Raw genomic sequence first — 20,323 nt, 5'->3', positions numbered from 1 at the left:
AAAATTAAATAAATTTGACAAGCGATAATTTATAAACTATGACATATAATTATTGGATATATTGGAAATCTAGCCAGTGACCTCATGATTAGTAAAAATTAATAGTCTTGCTTTATCCCCAACGAAGTTACAGGGGTGTCAAAAGTGACGCTACAAAAAAAAGGATGATACGGCTGTGCTCGAATTGGCGATTATTTACCCAAAATATTTGAAGCATTTCAAAAGTAGCCTATTATTTTATGTACCGAAAAATAGAAATCTCTAACTGCTAGATTATTTCTCGGAATTTCGTAGTTTTACAAATTGCAGAGCCGTCTGCTTTCGAAACATTTCACACTAATTTCATTGACACCGATGGAAGAAAAAAATAGGTGTACATCTCCTGCAAGCCAGAACGTTATAAAGCTTTCGATGATAGTTTGTTAAGATTTGAACGTAAACAGTATCGGACAATTTTAATTAGTACAAGGTTGTAATAAAGTTTTTTGCGGATTATAAATTTTCGTAAATTTTTCGTTTTTGACGTAGCCTTATAGAAATATTTACAGAATATCTCTTCCAGCTCGTCACAAATATTGACTTACGCCTATTGTAGGTGTAACCAGTACGTTGGCAAAAATAAAGAATTATTACAATAATATTTACGTTAAAATAATATTAATAGATGATAATTTACTGTCACTAAATAACTTATTTTTGTCCGGTGTTAAATTTACATGGAAACATCCCATCTATTCATCTTCACACCGGTTCGATGTTTGTTTATATAAGGAGATGTATGTTATGTACGGTTAAGCTTACCTGTTTATCCTTGCGACATACAGCGTCTAGTCTCAATTCTATTTTCACTAAGCCAGATTTATACTCTACAAATATACAAATTCTGTCGGATTGGGTTTCTCCGAACTCCGATCTGTTTTAGAATAAATGTCATCGGTCCATATTAAAACTCCAACATTCGTTTCTAAGCCAATTGATATAATTTTTTTTTGATTTTATGAAATCTATATTGATGAACAATATTATTTATTTCTATAACGTACAACAAAAACCGTCTTGGTCTTGCTGTTAATAAGTAGTCTTGGTCTTATTGCAAAACTTCTGCAAGTATTTGTTTTATTAATAGATTTTTACTAGGTGCACTTTCTGCATAGAAAATATTTAAATAAATTGTATTTTTACTAATTTAATTAAAATAAAACTTTAAAGAGAGAAATTATTAGAATGTTTTGTCCGTCGAAAATGTTTATTTTTCGATATATTATATTGAAACAGTATTTCTATCTTTAAAATTTTATGCAATAGACGAGATAACATGATTTGTAATAAATTAAAATAGTAATTATCTACAAAAGTAATTCTTTATATCACATAAACGTGAAAAAAATGCAAGACCGCAAGAGTCTTACATGTTTGGTCTTGGTCTTGGTCTTAATTTTGTAGATCAAAGACCAAGGCCGAGACTTGGTCTCCAACCAAACCAAGCCAATTTCACCTATCCCTAGAAATACGCAACTTTCAATAAAAATTTGCCATTACTTAAGAGTCTATTACGCTGTACTGTTCGGGTCGCTCTCAGGGATCGGGTAAAGCGGGTGTGTGGCCAAAGGAAATATATATTATTTTTCAGAAATCTGCCTAAGGCTTAGCCCGACCCTGTCGCGTCCAGTCACATCCAAAATTCCAAACACACGTGCTTTGATTAAGGCTTGATTAAGCAGAGCTTCAGCATTTGCCATAAAATAGCGAGCAATTTGTTACAAAACCATATAAATTATATATCACTGTAATCACAAAACTTCATACTATTTGCATATTGTAACGGAATTTTAAATTATGTCTTTATTTTCGAGAACATTTAGTCCAAACATAAGGAATATTTTGTTGATGTTTGACCATCACAATCTTAAAAATAAAGAAGTTGTCTAAAAATGTGCTACAACACGGATATAGTATAATCCTTTATCTTTAATTTTCTTCTTTATTTGTGTAAAAATACCTAGCCAGTTTTACATAAAACGTTCAATGCCGAAGGCTTATTTTGCTACTTTTTCGGACTAAGACTCGCCAATAAGTCTACTAATTAAATGCCTGTATATAGATTATATAATTATTAATAAATATCCATATATCTTTAACTTTTTGCAGTAAAAATTAATATCAAAGACAATATTGCAGTTAATATCATGCTTTAATTATATCAGTGTATGTTTTTCTTATAGGTAATAAAGGCTTGTACGTAGTTATCTTATTTTAATTTCGAAAGACTTTAAAATTAAATTATCTCGAAAAGAAAAATGGAAACGATCAAAACGGATGATGTCAATAGTAATTATTATTCGCGCTATAAAATACTGTTATTAACATTATCGAGCCTTGCACCTGAAAGCGTACGAAAATTCTCATGACATAAATGATATCTTCCTCGCATATCTAAAATGTGATCATTATAAATATTAAAACAGATAAAGGGTTAAAACAAATAATTCATTCCTTATTGCTATCACACACCTTGATACCTTTACTGATTTAACAGTTGGCCAGAACAGGTTCAGTTCTCATTTAATGGCGTTATTTATTTCTCTCTTTTTAATTTTAACCGCGAGGAAGTCGGTAAAAGAATATATTAATTTTACAATACTATTTTAAAACAGTTAGTGTCTTTTTTTACTGCCGGTATCGCTATTAATTTACTGATATACTGATAATATAATGATAATTCCGAGAATAAATACAAATCGAATGGTATACGTATACCGTTAGGCAGCACAGCAGTTTGACATAGCTATTGAAACAGTGACAATGTAGTTCCATCAAAAGAATTTAGCTCAGTCATCTTCTTGATTGGGACGGATTTATTTGCCTCTGGTTCTTCAATGATAAAGCAAAAGTTCTTTTGATGGCACTAGAAATTATATAGATACAATTTAGGAGTCACAGCCCGCTTTACAATAACTTTTACGGCTTTTTTAAAGGAATTTTGTTAAATATGCTGTCAGACCAGGCAACCTTATTTATTTCTATTTAATAAAAAGAATATTTTACTTAAGCTAAGAATAGCTTTATTATTAACAACAGAGTAAATGATTATTAATGTTTGCCAATTTTTATTATCTCAGTTATTATTTAATAAATACTTTGGTTTTTTTTCATTAAATTGATTTTTTGAACCCTTGTTTTTGAGCGATTTTCATACAAATAGTATGGAAAAAGTCGAAATTTTGTCTATTTTTTACCGAAGCTCTTAAGAAAACTAATAAACCCGGTTATGGAATTTTGAAAATTACAATGTTTGTAGGAAATTTTATGGACTTTTAGAAAATATAGAAATATTAGGGATTAAATACTTTGATTTTGGTGTTAGAAAATTGATTTTTTGTATCCTTGTTTTGAGCAAATTTTGATGATGAAATTTCACCTGTATGAAGGACTGTAAACGCAAAGCCACAATTGCTATAGTTTTATCAAAATTAGTGACATGGCCAAAATTGGCAGTGTAGGAAACTTTATGTCCTTTTAGAATCTATATCTATACTAATATATAAAATCCTTAAGTGACTGATATACTGATTAATCACGATCCTCCTCAAACCACTCAACTTAAGAAGCTCAATTTTGGCATACAGGTTGGTTCTAGGGTGTAGAGGTTCGATAAGAAGGGATTTTTCGAAATTCCAGTTCCAAGAGGGTGAAACCACCCCTCAAATATTACAATATCTTTTATTTCAAAAACGGTTAAGTTTCTGGAAAAACGCTTAAACACGTATATTTTATTTTGTTTTTTTACATATTTTAAGATTTTTTAAAAATGTATACAGGATGTTTCGAAAAATCTGGTCATTGATTAATCACGATCCTGCTTAAATCGCTTGACGTAAAAAGCTGATTTTTGGAAAACAGATTGATTTTAGGGTGTAGAGGTTCGATAAGAAGGGATTTTTCGAAACTCGAATTCTAAGGAGGTGAAACTATCCCTCAAATATTGAAATATTTTTTATTTAAAAACCGGTGAGTTTTTCGGAAAAACTCTTAAACACGTATATTTTATTTTGTTGTTTTACATATTTTAAGATTTTTTAAAAATGTATACAGGGTGTTTCATAAAATATGACCATTGAGTAATCACGATTCTGCTTAAACTGCTTGACGTTTAAAGCTGATTTTTGGCAAACGGATTGACCGTGGGGTGTAGAGGTTTGATAAGGAGGGGTTTCTCGAATCTCAAATTCCAAGAGGGTGAAACCGCCCCCCAAATATTACAATATTTGTTATTTAAGAAACGGTTAGTCTTTCGGGAAAACGTTTGGACAAGCATAATTTATTTGGTTTTTTTACATATTTTGAATTTTTTTTTAAAAATCATACAAGGTGTTCCAAAAAGTTGGGTAATTTCTTAACCACGATTCTGCTTAAACTGCTTGACGTAAAAAGCTTATTTTTGGCAAACGGATTTTTCGAAAGTCAAATTCCAACGAGATGAAACTACCCCTCAAATATTACCAAGTTATAGGTATGTAATAATATCGCCATATTGTTTTTTCTCATGCTGACATAAATGTGAGAAAGTTTTATCCAGTTTGTATGTTAATGGAAATTCTTGCTTTGCTTTATTAATTCGACGCGAACGAAGTCGCTGGTACTCGCTAGTATTGTATATATTCTATGTTTTTCAAATTAAATAACACCAGTTATGAAATAACGACGAATAATATCTCTTAAACCATAGTAGACATAGTTAGAAAAATGTTTATCCAGTTTAAGAATAAAGAAGGAAAAAGTTAAGTAGGGTAATTGAAAAAATCGATTCCAAGCTATATGGTGACTCAAAAAATAAAATAGAGTATAATGGGTGAAAACACTCAAGAGGCGAAATGATTTGACACGAAATAACCGGAAATTGTGACCACCTTCCGGAGCCACTGTTAAGACCGGAGAATCATCGGTCCTTTTTTCAAGATGGCGATTCACTAATCAGGAAGAATGGGCCACACCTATGCAGGATGAAGACTTACTGCTTGTTGTCACGGCATGGACGAAACGTTCTCGATCAATCAATAAACAAATTGGAGATTAGTGTGACCTTATTACATCGCATAGACCGACTGGGAATCAGTGTCATAGAAAAAAAAGCGACGATAACTTTTGCAAAGGTCGCGACATTGGCCATCCAGTAAAAAAAGCCGTTCGGAATATGATAAACCGTTTCCTCGACAATATCAACAATATATTTGTGCAAAATAATTTAAATAGTCGTTCGTTAGACACGAATGTTTGGCTCATTTAATTTGTTAACTCGTCACAAAAATTAATTAATTCAAATAATATGAAATGAAGAGAATTTATACTTTATATGCTTTTGACGTGAGGTCGTACAGATAAATATATTCATTTAAATCAAATAATGCGAATATTTTTGTACCCAAAATTTTCGAAGAATTCTGTTACATTTTCAATCCGAACATTATCTGTAATGATTCGCCTACTCTGTTAGTTCGTAACTGTAAATTTTGTTTCATAATACCTGCCTCTTACATAACAATTCCGACCCAGGGTGTGAGAATGCAAGAGATTCCGTAAAGAATACATGATATTTTCGCGAACGAAAGCTGTGCCTGTATCAAACGAAATAAATATATCTAAGAAGGCGTAGGTCTGTTGTTTTTATCGCTAATTGAAATAGTTATCTTAAGTGGATTATGCAACTTGGTGCTGCTAGTTCAAGTTGAGCAATGTTAATACCATGGCTATATATAACAAAATATATACAGCAAACTTTTACCGAAAACTGTTTTTTATAATAAAATGTTCACCGCAAATTTACCGGTAATCGGTAATTTAAAACAAGCAATTACCGGTTTACCGATTTTTACCAGTTTTTACTTGTCAGAACTAAAAATAAAAGTTCGAAATACAGGCTTCGACCTCTAATATTCTGGCAAATTTGGCTTCTGGCTTGTATTTTTTAGCCTAGTGCATATTTATATTTTAATGATTACCAAAATCACCAGTATTTCAAGATGATTTACCGGTAATATCTTTAAACTGGTAATGCATGCCCTACGCAAATTCTAATTATTCAGATCAATACTTTTAAGAAAACCCTATTTATAGAAAACAAAATACTATACTATTTAGTTAGCCCAGTTAGACGTTAAATGTTCTAATAAAATAATGTTGTTTCGTTTAACAAAATTTTAATTTCCCCAAGTACCTAATTTGAGAGCAGTAATTTTTGTCGTGCCTTAATTAACATCGGTATGAAGTTAACTCAGTTATGAGCCGTCTGGTTTTAATTTTTAGTTTGCTCATATTTTCACCCTTTTGCTCCAGACACTTCTTTAGCCCTATGTTTATGTTGGAGCAAGAGTTTTATACAGCAGCGCTGAAATTATGAACAGTTAATATTACTTAAATATTCTAACAAGGATAATACAGGAAGAATATTTTTTTAACCCGAATACAATATAATCTTAATATCTAGTAAGTCTTAATATCAGTTGGATTAATGGATTTTATTATTATGCAACCTTGATTATAGCAAGCGTTTTAAATATTACATTGTATCGCTGAATTATACATCTTATGATTGATTAAAACGTCCTATTTTGAAGATAAACGTTAGTTTTCTTAAGAAATCAATTGGCGAGGATCTAAATCAATCTATTGCGACGGACGCGGCAACAAATCAAGTTGCTTGCTTATAAAAATGTCCAGTCGAAAAAAAAACGACGATCCGTAGCTCTCGAAGTGTAAAATGCAAGTGAAAAAAGTTCAGTTGATGCATTGCCGGACAAGTGAGGTTACAGAAAAGAAGAAGCCCTGCATGATGTCTATCGGGCAACCGTTCTGGCTCCGTAGGACATCCAAGTGGACGCACGCGAAATGAAATTTCAAAGTAATAGTCCACCGGTGTCATAACATACCAATCGTCTACGTTGAGATGGGTTTTTTATACTCCGTACGTATAAAATCCACATCCATAAATAACATCTTCCAATAGCCATTGCGATTATGAGGTATACCTTCGGCTGTACGTCATCAGCTTCAAATTAACGACCGTACAGTATATGCTAGTTCGACTTCTTGTACCCATACAATAAATTATTTATTTTAACAATTACTCATTATTGAAAATATGAAGCCCATAGTATGGTAGTATTTACAGGGTGTTCTTGTAGATGTAGATTATAAGGGAGGGAGCGTATGTATATGAAGTTAATCACCGCGACCGTATAGATCTATTGTGTCCCCCTTTCTTGAGTTATAACTCATCATACAGTCTCAGAGCTTTGACAAGAGCTAGTAACTGAGACGGTTTTACAGAGGGTAGTTCTTCATCTCCGATATCCGTCGAACCAAAATTTATGGCCTGTTGTCGCCTCGGCGCACTCAGTGATGAGATGTTTCGGTGTTTTCCCATTTTGCTCACAGAATCTGCATTCGCTGTCGTTTCCTTGCTTCAATCTATTGAGGTGTTTCTTGGAGAGACTGTTAAAAACCCCGTGACAATCGGAAGATTCGTCTTAATTAAATCAAGGAAAAAATTTGATTTTTCTCGGTCGAAAATCCTTCGAGTGTCTTAAGACCGTTGCAGGATTCCCATTCCTGGTTACGGATGGAGTCTTCCCGGTTCCTGAGTTCCGCATTGAGTTGGTTTCCACTTGGGAAGCAGAACGATTTTGGTCTAGTGAGTGGAGTGTACGCTTCTTTCCTAGCTAGATCATTTGCTTTCTCATTACGTTCTATCTGGTGACTGAGTCTCTGAGGACTTTATTATTTTCTTTGCCTAATTTGTTCAGGTTCTCTAGTCATTTTTTTACCAACTTCGAATTGATGGATACTGCTGATATAGTTGATGGCTTTTTTTAACGCTGCTTGGCTATCAGATATGATGACTATTTCTTGTTTCCGATAGTTCCTATCTAAGATAAGTTGCAACGCATCTTTCGATAGCGTAGATTTCTGCCTGTAGGATGCTGCAAATACTCCAATCCCTGCTTTGCTTTTGGAAGCATCAGTGTACCGCGTCATGGTATGGTACAACTGCTGAGCAGACGTTTCTCCCTTCCACTTCTTCTGTTTATTGCTCAATACTACATTGAGGTGTTTCTCAAAATTGTAGTTTATTGATGTCATCCACTGGTAGTTGGAGGATTGGAATATCCTTTTTGAGCTGACAATTCTCCCAGTACTGTTTCTTCAAAATAAACCTCAAATATTCCATAGTTTCAACCCGAAATTAAAGATAGATGAATAGATATAGATAAAGAATGATTAATAAATAGATATTGTTTTTTATTTAATTTTGGTTCAGACAATTTTACACACTCTGTACAATATAATGTGCTATTTAATGAATTACCTTTCTGGTGACCCTATTTTATGGCCGTGCCAGCTCGAAATGCTGCTACTCACGCGTCGTGCGGACTCAATTAATTGCTAGACAATATAAAGAGTATTATTTGAGGGTGCAAAATGCTTTTAGAGCCCCAGAAGAGAAAAGGGGGTCTTCTCTCGTTTTTGGCCTGTCTTCAACCCATTTATAAACATCTTGTCTGTCGACATGCAAATCAGACAACGGTTCTCAGATTTTGATTGATCTATATCCGCAAGATTGATTATATTTCCAGAGTCGTCGCCATTATATGGAAAAGTGCCCCACAATTTATTACGGTCCGTACCTCTTCGATCCTTCGTAGCATTTTTCTAACAAATTACGCTCAGTTGGTATCAAAAAATTATGTTAAAGCTTTTAACCGATATTTTATTTTAATCACAACAATTTTCTTCCCTGTCCTTTTTAACAGTTAATTATTCAGAAACAATACTCCTTCCTATTCCATTATTTATTGTTGGTGTGAAACGACTTAATATTATTTAATTACATTAAATTTTCCTTTGAATATTAAGAACAATGTTCTGTTAGTTCAGTTAAGTGCAACGTAATTTTTTCACCAGTAACAGTTAGGAGTTTACGCTTTGAAGAATAACTTGAACGTTGTGAATGATCAAGATACAAATTGAGATCGCTTAAACTGATACCATTCGCCTATGAGAATTGAATTAATCAATTTAGGTAGCATTTCCTTTCGTGTCGTTTCCTCTCAAGCGAACTGTTTTTAATTTGGTAGCACCTTTATCAAGCAATTCGTGAAACCACAACATTTTTTTTACGAATTAATTTGTAAGAATTGTCTCAATTTTTAGTACATACTTGGAAAATTGCGTAAAAAAAGATATAGTCTTAATATTTAACTGAAAAAAAGCAAATTCAAAAAACATGGCCGATATTTTTTAAAATAGTTCTGCGATTAAAAAATGGTGCAGTCGGATGGATTCGATATAAAATCTATTTTTCTATAGTCCAAAATAATAAATTAAATATTATTTTCTTTGTCTTAGTATAAAGAAAAATTAATAACCGTTATTTTTGTCTTACTAATAAGCATTTTTTTTCAGAATTTATAGTCTAATATTCTTTAAACATTGTTAGACAATGAACTGTCTTCCCTATAAAAGTTTTATGGGCTTTTTTCTTAGGGCTTGTCTGGCGTGTGTATATATGAAATTGCAAAATCCCTTCGCAATTTAAAAGTGGGAAAGGCGGCAAAGCCGAGTAATATAGCGTACAAGAGCCAGATATCGCGAATATGGAGTAATGGCGCGAAACATGTTAAATTTATGGTTTGTCGCGGCAGCCGCAATATTGTTTCTTCCTATGCCGAGATGCTGCGCGGATCCACACGGGCCTTATTTATTTTCCACCTCTATTATAGATTGTGACAGTCGGTACTGTATCTCGCTTTTGACATCTTTATAGTTTTGATGCGACCTACCTTTCTTATGAATTTTGCACTGTTGTTTTAACGTCAAAGCCTTATTTTACACTTCAGAACTTTTATATTTATAATTCTCTTCATAAATGTTAACAAATAAAATAAATGGATGAAAGAAATACACTCAGACATTGAAGGAAATATACAAAGAGCGACCGCTTACATATTTATTGAAGTTCTATTAGATTCTCATACGGCACATCAAGAATTCCATTACTGTGAACAGATTCGGTATTAAGGTCCCTAGGCTGACCAGTTGTCTCTGCGCAGATCAAAAGTCTTTTTGTGGGACATTGAATAATGAATTTCTCGCTATCATGAAATAAAGCACAATCCATCCATTACGAGAAATACTTTCATATAACGGAGGAAGTACGTATGAAGAAGAGAAAGATCAAGATCCTTGATAGCCGTATGTCGAAAATACATTAGTAGTTTTTGAGAGTCATCAAACGAATCAGTACATTGGGCGAAAGATGATGAATAAAAAAAGGATCTGAATTTGTTATTTGAATTATTATGTAAATGAAATGGTTTTGTTGCTCTGGATTTTAAGCATATTAGTTTTATACGATGTGGAATTACTTTCAATATATTCCAGTAGCGACTCGTGATATCTTATTGGAGGTCGTAATCATATTTTCGTGGCCAATAAATATTAAAAAAAATCTTAAAAATAAACCAACGAAACGCTATGGGTAATTATTTTTCAAATTCCCTTGTAAGGATTGTGTTAGCCCGATCTGTGACAAGTTTAAGGGGGCGTAATATTACCAATCACAAATCAAAGATGCAGTGGCTTTTGGTAACCTGTTTCTTAAATCCTGACCAGGGTCGAACTTCGAAACCGACTCATCTATATCTCACTACGTTCAACATTATCCTTTTACAAGTTACTATTTTTCTAATTTTGTTTTATTAAACCAAAAAAAAAATATTTATAGATATTGTAGACTTTTAAATTAGACACAATTAGAATTTTTAATTTATATTTTCTTGATTTTTCTTCCAATATTTACTAGGTCAATAGAGAAAATGAGTCCAAATCTCCTAGTTATAATCAATAATATATTCTAATTAATCTTAAGCTAAATATTGAAATATGGTTGAAATACAGAGCATTTTTGTGATTTTTTGAAAGTACGGCCCTGGTGCAGTCCAGTGTGTGTGTCGAATATTCTTTAGGACACTGTTTTCATTCTAGGTGTCACTGAAATATTGTTTACTGCATCTTGGGTATTTATGACCTGTTGTTCAAGTGCGGTTCTGAACAAAGGAGATATTCTTTAGCAGAAAGCTTGTTAACGTATTCGTATGTACGATATTTCATTTTAAATAACAATGTTTATATATCATTACAGTTGACTCGATATATTTAGATGTTTGAGTACAAATCTTAACAACGGCTTTAAAAAATTCGTTTTTCTTTTGTACCGTTTCGTGTAATGATACCTCTTTTTGAATGTAGAAGCACTTCTGAAGAATTGGAAAGGGTAATTAATTTAGTAAATACATGACATATTTATCTTAATTGTTATTTGTGTCAATTTATAATAAATTGAAGTAGATAAAGCATATTTTATCAGTACGTTCTCTCTTTTACATAAAATTCAAGTAAATAATGCTGAAAATACAGGATGTAAATTAAGTGAAAAGATTGGAAAAAAGTTTTTGGAACATCAAGGGAGAAAACAATATAAGATGGGGGGTAGTTAAAGTATAATAAGAGTTAAAAATTAATTTTATCCTTTTAACGTCAAGAAAGAGTAAAAGGGTCCCCGCAGAGAGTTTCACGTCAGGAAAATTGGCGTCAACCTCAATGGGGCCATTGGGACCCCTAAAAAGAACCAATTTGAATATTTTTAACATGGATTTTAAGAAGCGTAAATTTTTAGCAAGCAGTTGCTAGAGAAAAACTTAGGGGAAACGTGATATATGGCCGATGACTAAAGTTGTAAAACTCGTCTTTTGGGCGCTTCCCTGTTTGACCCCTTGTTGCTGGACACCTTTTATATATTCACCCCTTGGGCGACAATATTGGTTATGTTACTTTAGAGAATTCTTTATTAGTGTCTTTTAATACGTACCGTGTTTTTATATCTTTATGTACGCAGTATAATGGCCAAATTTCTTTTAAGACCTTGTCTTGTTTATTCTTCTATAAATATTTAAATTTTATTGATTATATTTTGAAGTGGATTGTTAAAAGTAGAGTTAAACATATAACGTTGTAAATCTGGTACAAAAATTCATATAATGCATCTAGAATATACGATTATGCAGGGTGGTCCGAATTGTATTCCGGAAACTTCGGGAGCTTATTCTGCAGATAAGAAGAAGTAAAAAACTTCTTATAAATGTATGTTCTAAAATACTTAGTTTCGGAGATACAGGGTGTAGAAGTTACATTTTTATTTCGATTTTTTCCAAATAATTTCTGAAGTAACGTCAATATTTGAATGCAATTGGTGTCTGTTAGTTTTTTGACATGAGAAATTTGATTTTGATGTCATTATGACTCCTATTTGTAGAGGGCGTCACCTACATGTGTTTAAACTGTTTTGAAGAGTAATAACTTTTTGTCCGTACCTGTATAGAACTGCTGAGTGCAAAAATATACATTTTCGTATTTTTTTACGTAAAAAATGTCTCTTGGTAAAAATCGTTACGAGCAACCATTTTCGAGATATTTAGTATGGGAATAGTTAATACATGTCATCATTGACAAAAAATAAACATGTTGAGTAGATAGTTAATTGACTAAAAAGATAAATTTGGAAAATTTTTATTTTTTTTAATTAATCATAAAATTTTCTTCGAAAATATGATTATTGATGATGGTTTGGCACAAAAACATTTCAAATTTATGATTTCCATCTATCAACTATTTAGTCAACATGTTTAATTTATCTCAATGATGACAGGTATTGATAATTTCGATTTCAAATATCTCGAGAACTATTGCTCGTAGCGATTTTTATGAAGTGATCTTTTTTACATTAAAAACGTCGTAAATGTATATTTTTTTAATTAGTAGTTATATACAGGTACAGACGAAAAGTTATTCTCTTCAAACCAGTTAAAATATGTAGGTGGTGCCTCTACTGTAAAGAAATCATATTGACATCAAAATCCAGGCCCTAATATATCAAAAACTCCCGAACCAAATTTCATCAAATATTGATGTTACCTCGAAAGTATTGGAAAAAATCAATGAAAACACCCTGTATCTTCAACAAACACAGGTCATACATTTATACGGACTTGCCATCTGCAGAATCTGCTGTTGATGTTTCGGAACAGTTACCCTATGTGAATCTAGAACATAGACTGTTTGAATCTCGAACATAAGTTTAATATTTTGAATCTGGAATATCGTGTCCCCCTTTCTTGAGTTATAATTCATCATATAGTCTAACGGTTTTTACAAAAGCCAGTATCTGGGACGGTTTTATAGAGATTAGTGTTCCATTTGTGATATCAGTCCTACCAACGCTTATGGCACAAATGGTTGTCATCCCGGCGCCCTCAGTGATAAGGTGTTGCGATGTTTCCCCATTCTTTCCGCAGTATCTGCATTCTCCATTGTTTCTTAGCTTCAATCCACTGAGATGTTTATTGAGGTGACCGTGTCCTGTTAAAAATACCGAATCCGAAGATAGTTCTTACTTAAATCAAGGACAATCTTTGATTTTTCTTGGTCGGGTAAGTTTTGAAAAATTTCTTTGAGTGTTTTAAACCGTTGGAGGACTCCCATTCCAGGTTACGGATGGATTCTTTCAGGTTCTTCAGTTCCGCTTTAAGTAGGTTTTCAGTTGGGAAGAAGAACGGTTCTGATCCAGTTAGTGGGAGTGTTTGCTCGTTTCGTAGCTGGATCGTTTGCATTTTCAATGTCTTCAATCTCTTTGTGGGATCCAGAACTTAGCCCTGAGCTGGGATCTAGAACTTAGCTGAATCTTGAACATAAGTTCACATTTTAAATCCAGAACATAATTTTATATTAGAACATATATTTATATAGCTTATATTTTGAACTTAGGGCATATATAGAATTTTGAATATTATTTTTAACTGTGTGTTTTTGCTTTTGTCATTTGTCTGCTTTAATCAAATATTTTTATTGACTTTTTGTCTGGATATACTTAAATAAATTAGTTCAACTAAACAGCTGAACTTCACAGGTTGTCATAAAATAAGATGACCAAACCAAATGAAAAAAGCAAATTTCAAGGCTTTATGACAGATCATTTTTTCCCAATCACATGGTACTCCTATACATAGTAATATGGCGAATCAATTTCAATCTGAGCATCGGGAGCCTGTGCTTCTTAAGTGGATTAACAAAGGAGATATTCAGTTGCGAAGATTAATCGATCAAATCTTCGGTCCAATGAAAAACGGCACTTTAGGAAAATTTTCGGTAAAAAGGTGGGGCTGATTTTGTAATGCGGGTGATGGCATCTCTCCGCCAGTACGATGGCGTTTAACAGGGCAGGTCGTTAGGCTGATGAGTATTAATGGATTAATGCAGTATTGAACTGTCAACATTCGCCCCCATCCATATCCTATACAGCGACAGTCCAGACTCATCCATTTCGCATATCCTATCCATCGACACATTTCCAATTCTAATTATTGGAAAATCAGTCATTTCATGAAAATTGACCTCACAATTTTTATATTATTATTGGATTATTATTTAAAATAATAGCAGAGGTTCGTTATTGGTGTAATGAAATATATTTTCTACAAATTATATTCCCGAGCGATAAGGTGGATCGTAAAATTTACACTCTAGTTATTTTAAGACTTGTTATGTCCACTACTGAACAATATAATAGAGAGGAAGCGTGTAAGCCATTGATTATTAAATAATCCTTTCTTGCAACAAAAGGATGATTAACATAGTTGTACCGTTTTAATGCTCGTTTTCAGCTTTTAAAATTTGAATGTAAACTTTTAACGACTGTCATTAAACTTAGGCAATTTAATAAGCACACGTTACAACGCAAGAGTTTGCTTTAGAGTGGTTGAATTAGTTAGAAATATAGGAAAATGCAGTTGCAGTTTTGAGTAAATGAAAAATGTAATAAAGTAGCGACAGAGAAGAGAATTTCCGGTTTCATGCACATTTTCCAAAAAAGTGGTATGCTTTTAATAGAGGGATTATCATCGATAGATGAAAATCAGCGTGAACTGCGGAATTACAAACCATCAACAAAACAGGTAGCAATTATTGGATCGGGCGTTTTTCGAAAAAAAATATTTCAAAAATTCGACCAACATTTCATAATCAGGTATTAAAATTTGCATGGAAAAAAGCAAATTCACATATCTGGGAATGCATTTGGCAGTGGAAACCGTTGTGCGGGAGAGTTTATTAAATATTGCATAATTCTCGTTCGAATTGTGGCATGCTGGAAAGTTTACAATGAATTTTAATCGGTGTTCGAACAATTCTGGTTTATAAACTTGGAATGTTCCGCGAAACTATTAAATTCGACGCTGTATTAATTTTATCCAGCGAACCTTGTGGCCCGTGCAACATTTATTATCCTCGACCACGGAAAAGCTTTTTGGACCTTTTTGAGAACGACAAATATGCATCGCGCAAATATTTCGCAAAACTTTTTAATTAACCAATATACGCTGTTACGCCATTAATATCCTTTATACCTACTTTGCCTCTTTTTGGTTCGTTGTTTGCGTTCCCCTTATACAGAAAATATGTCAGTAAGTTAATAAAGTAAAAACCTTTTTCCATTGATTGTATTGCAGCAAAAAATGTCCTTATTTTTAAATTTTAAATCACCATTCATAGTAGATATTGATTTTTTAATTAGTTTAATTAATAATACATTTTTTTCGTTTTTTTTCTCTCTATGTTGTTTTATTGTTCACACATATTGTTCATTTTCATACACATAACATATACATATATTCCTATTTTTAAAGTTTCTCCGAGATTCATTTGACTAAAAATATTAAATAAAAAAAAGAATAAATAAGTTACGAATTTATTGAATCTAGAATATAAAGTCACTGTTAGTTATGAGCGTGACTGGTCTTAGTGTTGGTCTTGCAACAGCCAGACCGACCAGTGCAAGACTTCCACAAGACCAAGAAATACCATGCAAGATTATAAGAAAATTATAAACATTACTTATTTGTTCAAAACTATAGTTTTAATTTATTACAAATAGTATTTTTCCAATTACTGCATAACATTTTAAAGAAAAAAAATCTGATTTAATATACCTATTGAAAAATCAACATTTTCGTCAGACAATACGTCTAATAATTTCTTTCTTTAAAGTTGTATTTGCATTAATTTACTAAAAATACTATTTATTTAAAGATTTTCTATGTTGAAAGTGCATCTAGTAAAAATATATTAAAAAATACAATACTTGGAAGGCTTCTTGCAAGCAAGTCTTGCAGAAAGACCAAAACCAAGACTACTTAATATCTGCAAGACCAAGAGGGTATTGTTCTTGCTCTTGCATTCGTTTATTACTAGTCACTTACAAATCTAGAACATAAGTTCATAATTTTAATCTAGAACATAGGTTTCGTAGAATAAATATGGAACATAGGTTCATATTTTAAATCTGAAACTGGTTTTTATTAAAAAAATTTTAATCTAGAACAAAAGTTCACATAATACCTATATATTTGGAACCTATTTTTAATTTAAATTGTAAGTTTATATTTCACATCAATATTATATATCTAGAATGTAAGTTCATATTATTATTCTAGATCTTATGTTACTGTTTTGTACCAGGAAGCATAACTTGACATTATAAATATTGAACATATATTCATATTTTGAATCTAGAACTTAAGTTCAAATATTTTCTTGTTAATAAAATACAGGGTGGCGCCTCTCATACGCCGCGGAAGCTCCAAGGAGAACGGTAGTTTATATCGAAATGAATAATTGAATATTGAACAATGTTCAATATTAATTTTGTCTCACCCTGTATAACTTTTTGGATCAAGTTTTAATTTGATTTAAAGTAGAATAGTTAGTTTAACTACATATTAGGCTACACCGGGTAAATTCCAATTTAGGTAGCTTTTATTGTAATTTAAAAAATTAAAAAAAGTTCTTTATTTCTAGAAATTGTTAAATATGTCAAAAACCTTACATTTTAGTCATATACTTCTCTTATAAAACTCACCTTTATTTTTCTCCTAGAATCCGAAAATCAATTAATATATAGTGTGTTCCATTAGAAAAAACACAACTTTGATACGTAACTTTTTTTGGGGACACCCTGTAGAACTCTCTATATTTTTAAAAAGTGCCCTGAATTAACCTACATATGCTCACAAAATTTCATTTCAATACAAACTGTCGTTCTCCTTGGAGCATCCGCGGCGTATGAGAGGCGCCACCCTGTATATGCATTAAATCTATAAAATGTTTTTTTTCTTTTCAGCCTGTTCGATGCACAGTACCAACTTGCAAATGTGAAAATTTTGTTCCTGGAAAAGTCAGACTACGATATTGCGAGACCTGTAATCACGGCTGGGTAGTACATGGTGAGCACTATCTTTATAAATTCTATTTATTTTGTCCCTTCTTCAATAATAAATATTAATGATACCTGCAGGAAATATAAATATTATAAATCTTATACCGGAACATAAATATGCTTTATTTAGGGTAGTGATATTTTTCTAACCCTTGAGTTATCGATCATTGGTTAGAAAAAATATCATATTCCTTCTATCGGACACTGGGCATAAATATGAAATTTGCTATCCAGGTCACGTTGTGCCCATACTTCCATCTTTACTGTATTGCATGAATATTAGATTTTCCAGTTATATTTTAAAACGCCGTAAGTGAGAGATATTTGCGATATGTCAAACGGATACGGAGGATTTGAAAGTGACAAATATTTTTCATCAGCAACCCTTGCTTTAGTATTGCGAAATATTTCTGAACTATGATATAAATCTGAATATACACGAAGAACTATTTTTAATATATTAGGTATTCTGTAACAGTACTGCACATAGTAAATAAACTTTGGTCAATTTTTTTATTGAAATTATATATTTTCTGTTGGTGAGTATTTTCTGGGATATTTTTTTCAATAAAATTATTAGCTAGATTATTTGTAAATTATAAAATTCGCAACATTAACTTCAAATTGAAATACTGTTATTTATTTTCTACAGTTCTTATTATTTTTAATAACATAGTCAATAATTAATAGACAAAGTTTATATTTTGAATTTAAAACTTATATTCGCATTTTGAATGTAGAACTTATGTTCTCATGGTTCTGATGTTTAATCTAGAACACAAGTTTGTACTTAATTTTAGTAATTTGTTTTGAACCCAGAACTTAAGTTCATATACTGAATCTAGTATTTAGATTCTAGGTTAAAATTACTAACATAAACTCTAAATTCACAATACGAATTAGGCTTTAGATTCAAGATAGGAACTTAAGTTTTGTATTCAAAATATGAACATAATTTCATTATAACATAAGTTCTACTTAGTGATGAGCGAGACGCTAGTCATGGCCTTGGTCTTGCTTTTTGTGCAAGACCAAACCAAGGTCGACCAGTGCAAGACTAAAACCCAAGCATGCAAGACTCTTGCGGCATTTTTCTCACGGTTATATGATATAAAAAATTACTTATTTGTTCAAAATTTGTTTTAATTTATTACAAATAAAATGTTGGTCAGACAGATGTTTTATTTACATTAAATTACTAAAAATACTATTTATTTAAATATTTTCTATGTAGAAAAATTCAATGGACGTTTATTTGTATTAAAAGACCTGCAAGAATCTTGTAGCAAGATTAATACCAAGACTGGACACTGCAATATCAAGACTATTTATTAACTTTAAGATAAAACCAAGACCAAGAAAGTCTTGTTGTTGCTCATCACATCCAAAATTGAAACTAATGTTCCTATTTTGTATTGGAAACTTGTGTTTTTAACTTTTTTCTAAAACATTAAGTTCATTTTGAATGCAGAACTTGGGTTCCAGATTAAAATACGAACTAGGATCTCCATTTAATTTTGGAGATTCAAAATACGAACTTAAGCTTTAAATTCAAAATAGGAACATAAGTTCAAATTTTGAATATGAAACTATAAAACTTATGTTCTTAATTCGAATCGAGAACTTATATTTGTATGTTGTTTCTAGAACTTATTTTCACATTTTGAATCTAGAACATTAGTTTATTATTTTAAATTCAGAAAAAAATCGAATTTTTGAACTTTGGTACAAATATTGTTATACGAATAAAACTTGAATTGAATTAGTATATTTTTTTAATTATATATTTTATCGTACGTTAAATTTATTATATTGCTTACTTTATTATAGTAATTTCGAATTCGCAAGAACACATATTTTTAAATTCCGATTATCCCTGAAAATTTATGGGAGTCAATTAGAAGGTAGCGTCCTAAATCCGCACACGTTTTAGACTAATCCGGCGCAACGCGAATAATTGAAGCGAGGGGCGCGAGGCAGTATAATTGACCGGTATAAAATAAAAGAAAGAACGCGGGGTGTCACATCCGTGTCACTCTGCGGGCGATCTGCAAGAGGGACCGCCGTTACGCCGCCGGTCCCGGCTCGCACTGAAATTAAATTAAAATCTAATGTTGCGAGATGTAGCAGGAACGTTTATTAAATTATAACGTGCAACTATATAGCTATTAAGGGCCTTCTAGAGCCCGGACATATTAATATTTGTTCCGGCACCCTCGTCTCGTTTCTTCGGAAGTGTCACTGGCACGGTCAGGCAAAGGGGTTGGCTGAGGTGTACGGGGCGACACCAACGTTTTGACGTGCTCGCTAATCGGAACAGGGGTCGCATGATTGATATTCGGTTTGTTTTGTTTATACGCCGGCGACTAAGTGATATAAATAGTTCGATTAAACGCTCCTGTAGGCACTGATTTTGTTGTTTATCATGTTCCAGTCTGTTCGAATGTTCTTTATACAGGTTTTGACATTTCTTTTAATATATTATATTCTAACATTTTAACATGCATTTTTGGATAAATTCCCTATTAGTTATATATTTTATAATATCATTACCTTAATCTAATTTTGGTAATTTGATCTTAGGACATATGTAGATACTTTGAATTTAGAACATAAGTTCATATACTCTCGAACCTACTTCCATATTTTGATTCTTGAACCTAAGTTCATATTTTCAATTTAAACCTTAAGTTTATATTTTGAACATAAACATAAATTCATATTCTGTATCTACAATATAAATTCTAGAACTACATCATCAGTTCAAATTTTTAATATAAACCCTAAATTTTTATTTTATATTTTGAATAAAATAAGTTCTTATTCTGAGCTTAAAATAAAAAGTTCCAGCATAGAACATAAATTCATATTTTGAACCTAGAACAACAGTTAATATTTAGAATCTAGAACCTAAGTCTATATTTTTAAGTAAAGCGTAAGTTC

At 31.9% G+C, this 20,323-nt stretch overlaps 1 protein-coding gene across 1 annotated transcript in view; it reads left to right on the top strand.

Annotated features, from left to right (window-relative positions):
- Positions 1-20,323, top strand: part of LOC115882260 — a 141,344-nt gene that overhangs the window by 21,937 nt on the left and 99,084 nt on the right. Inside the window, 1 exon segment of the mRNA XM_030900202.1 lies at positions 17,285-17,387. Within this exon segment, the coding sequence (XP_030756062.1) occupies positions 17,285-17,387 (103 nt within the window).

This window comes from Sitophilus oryzae, unplaced genomic scaffold (genome assembly GCF_002938485.1).
Source record: "Sitophilus oryzae breed Bouriz unplaced genomic scaffold, Soryzae_2.0 scaffold_177_pilon_pilon, whole genome shotgun sequence".
In the NCBI taxonomy this organism is placed as follows: domain Eukaryota; kingdom Metazoa; phylum Arthropoda; class Insecta; order Coleoptera; family Curculionidae; genus Sitophilus; species Sitophilus oryzae.
This window is presented reverse-complemented; position numbering and strand designations above follow the sequence as displayed.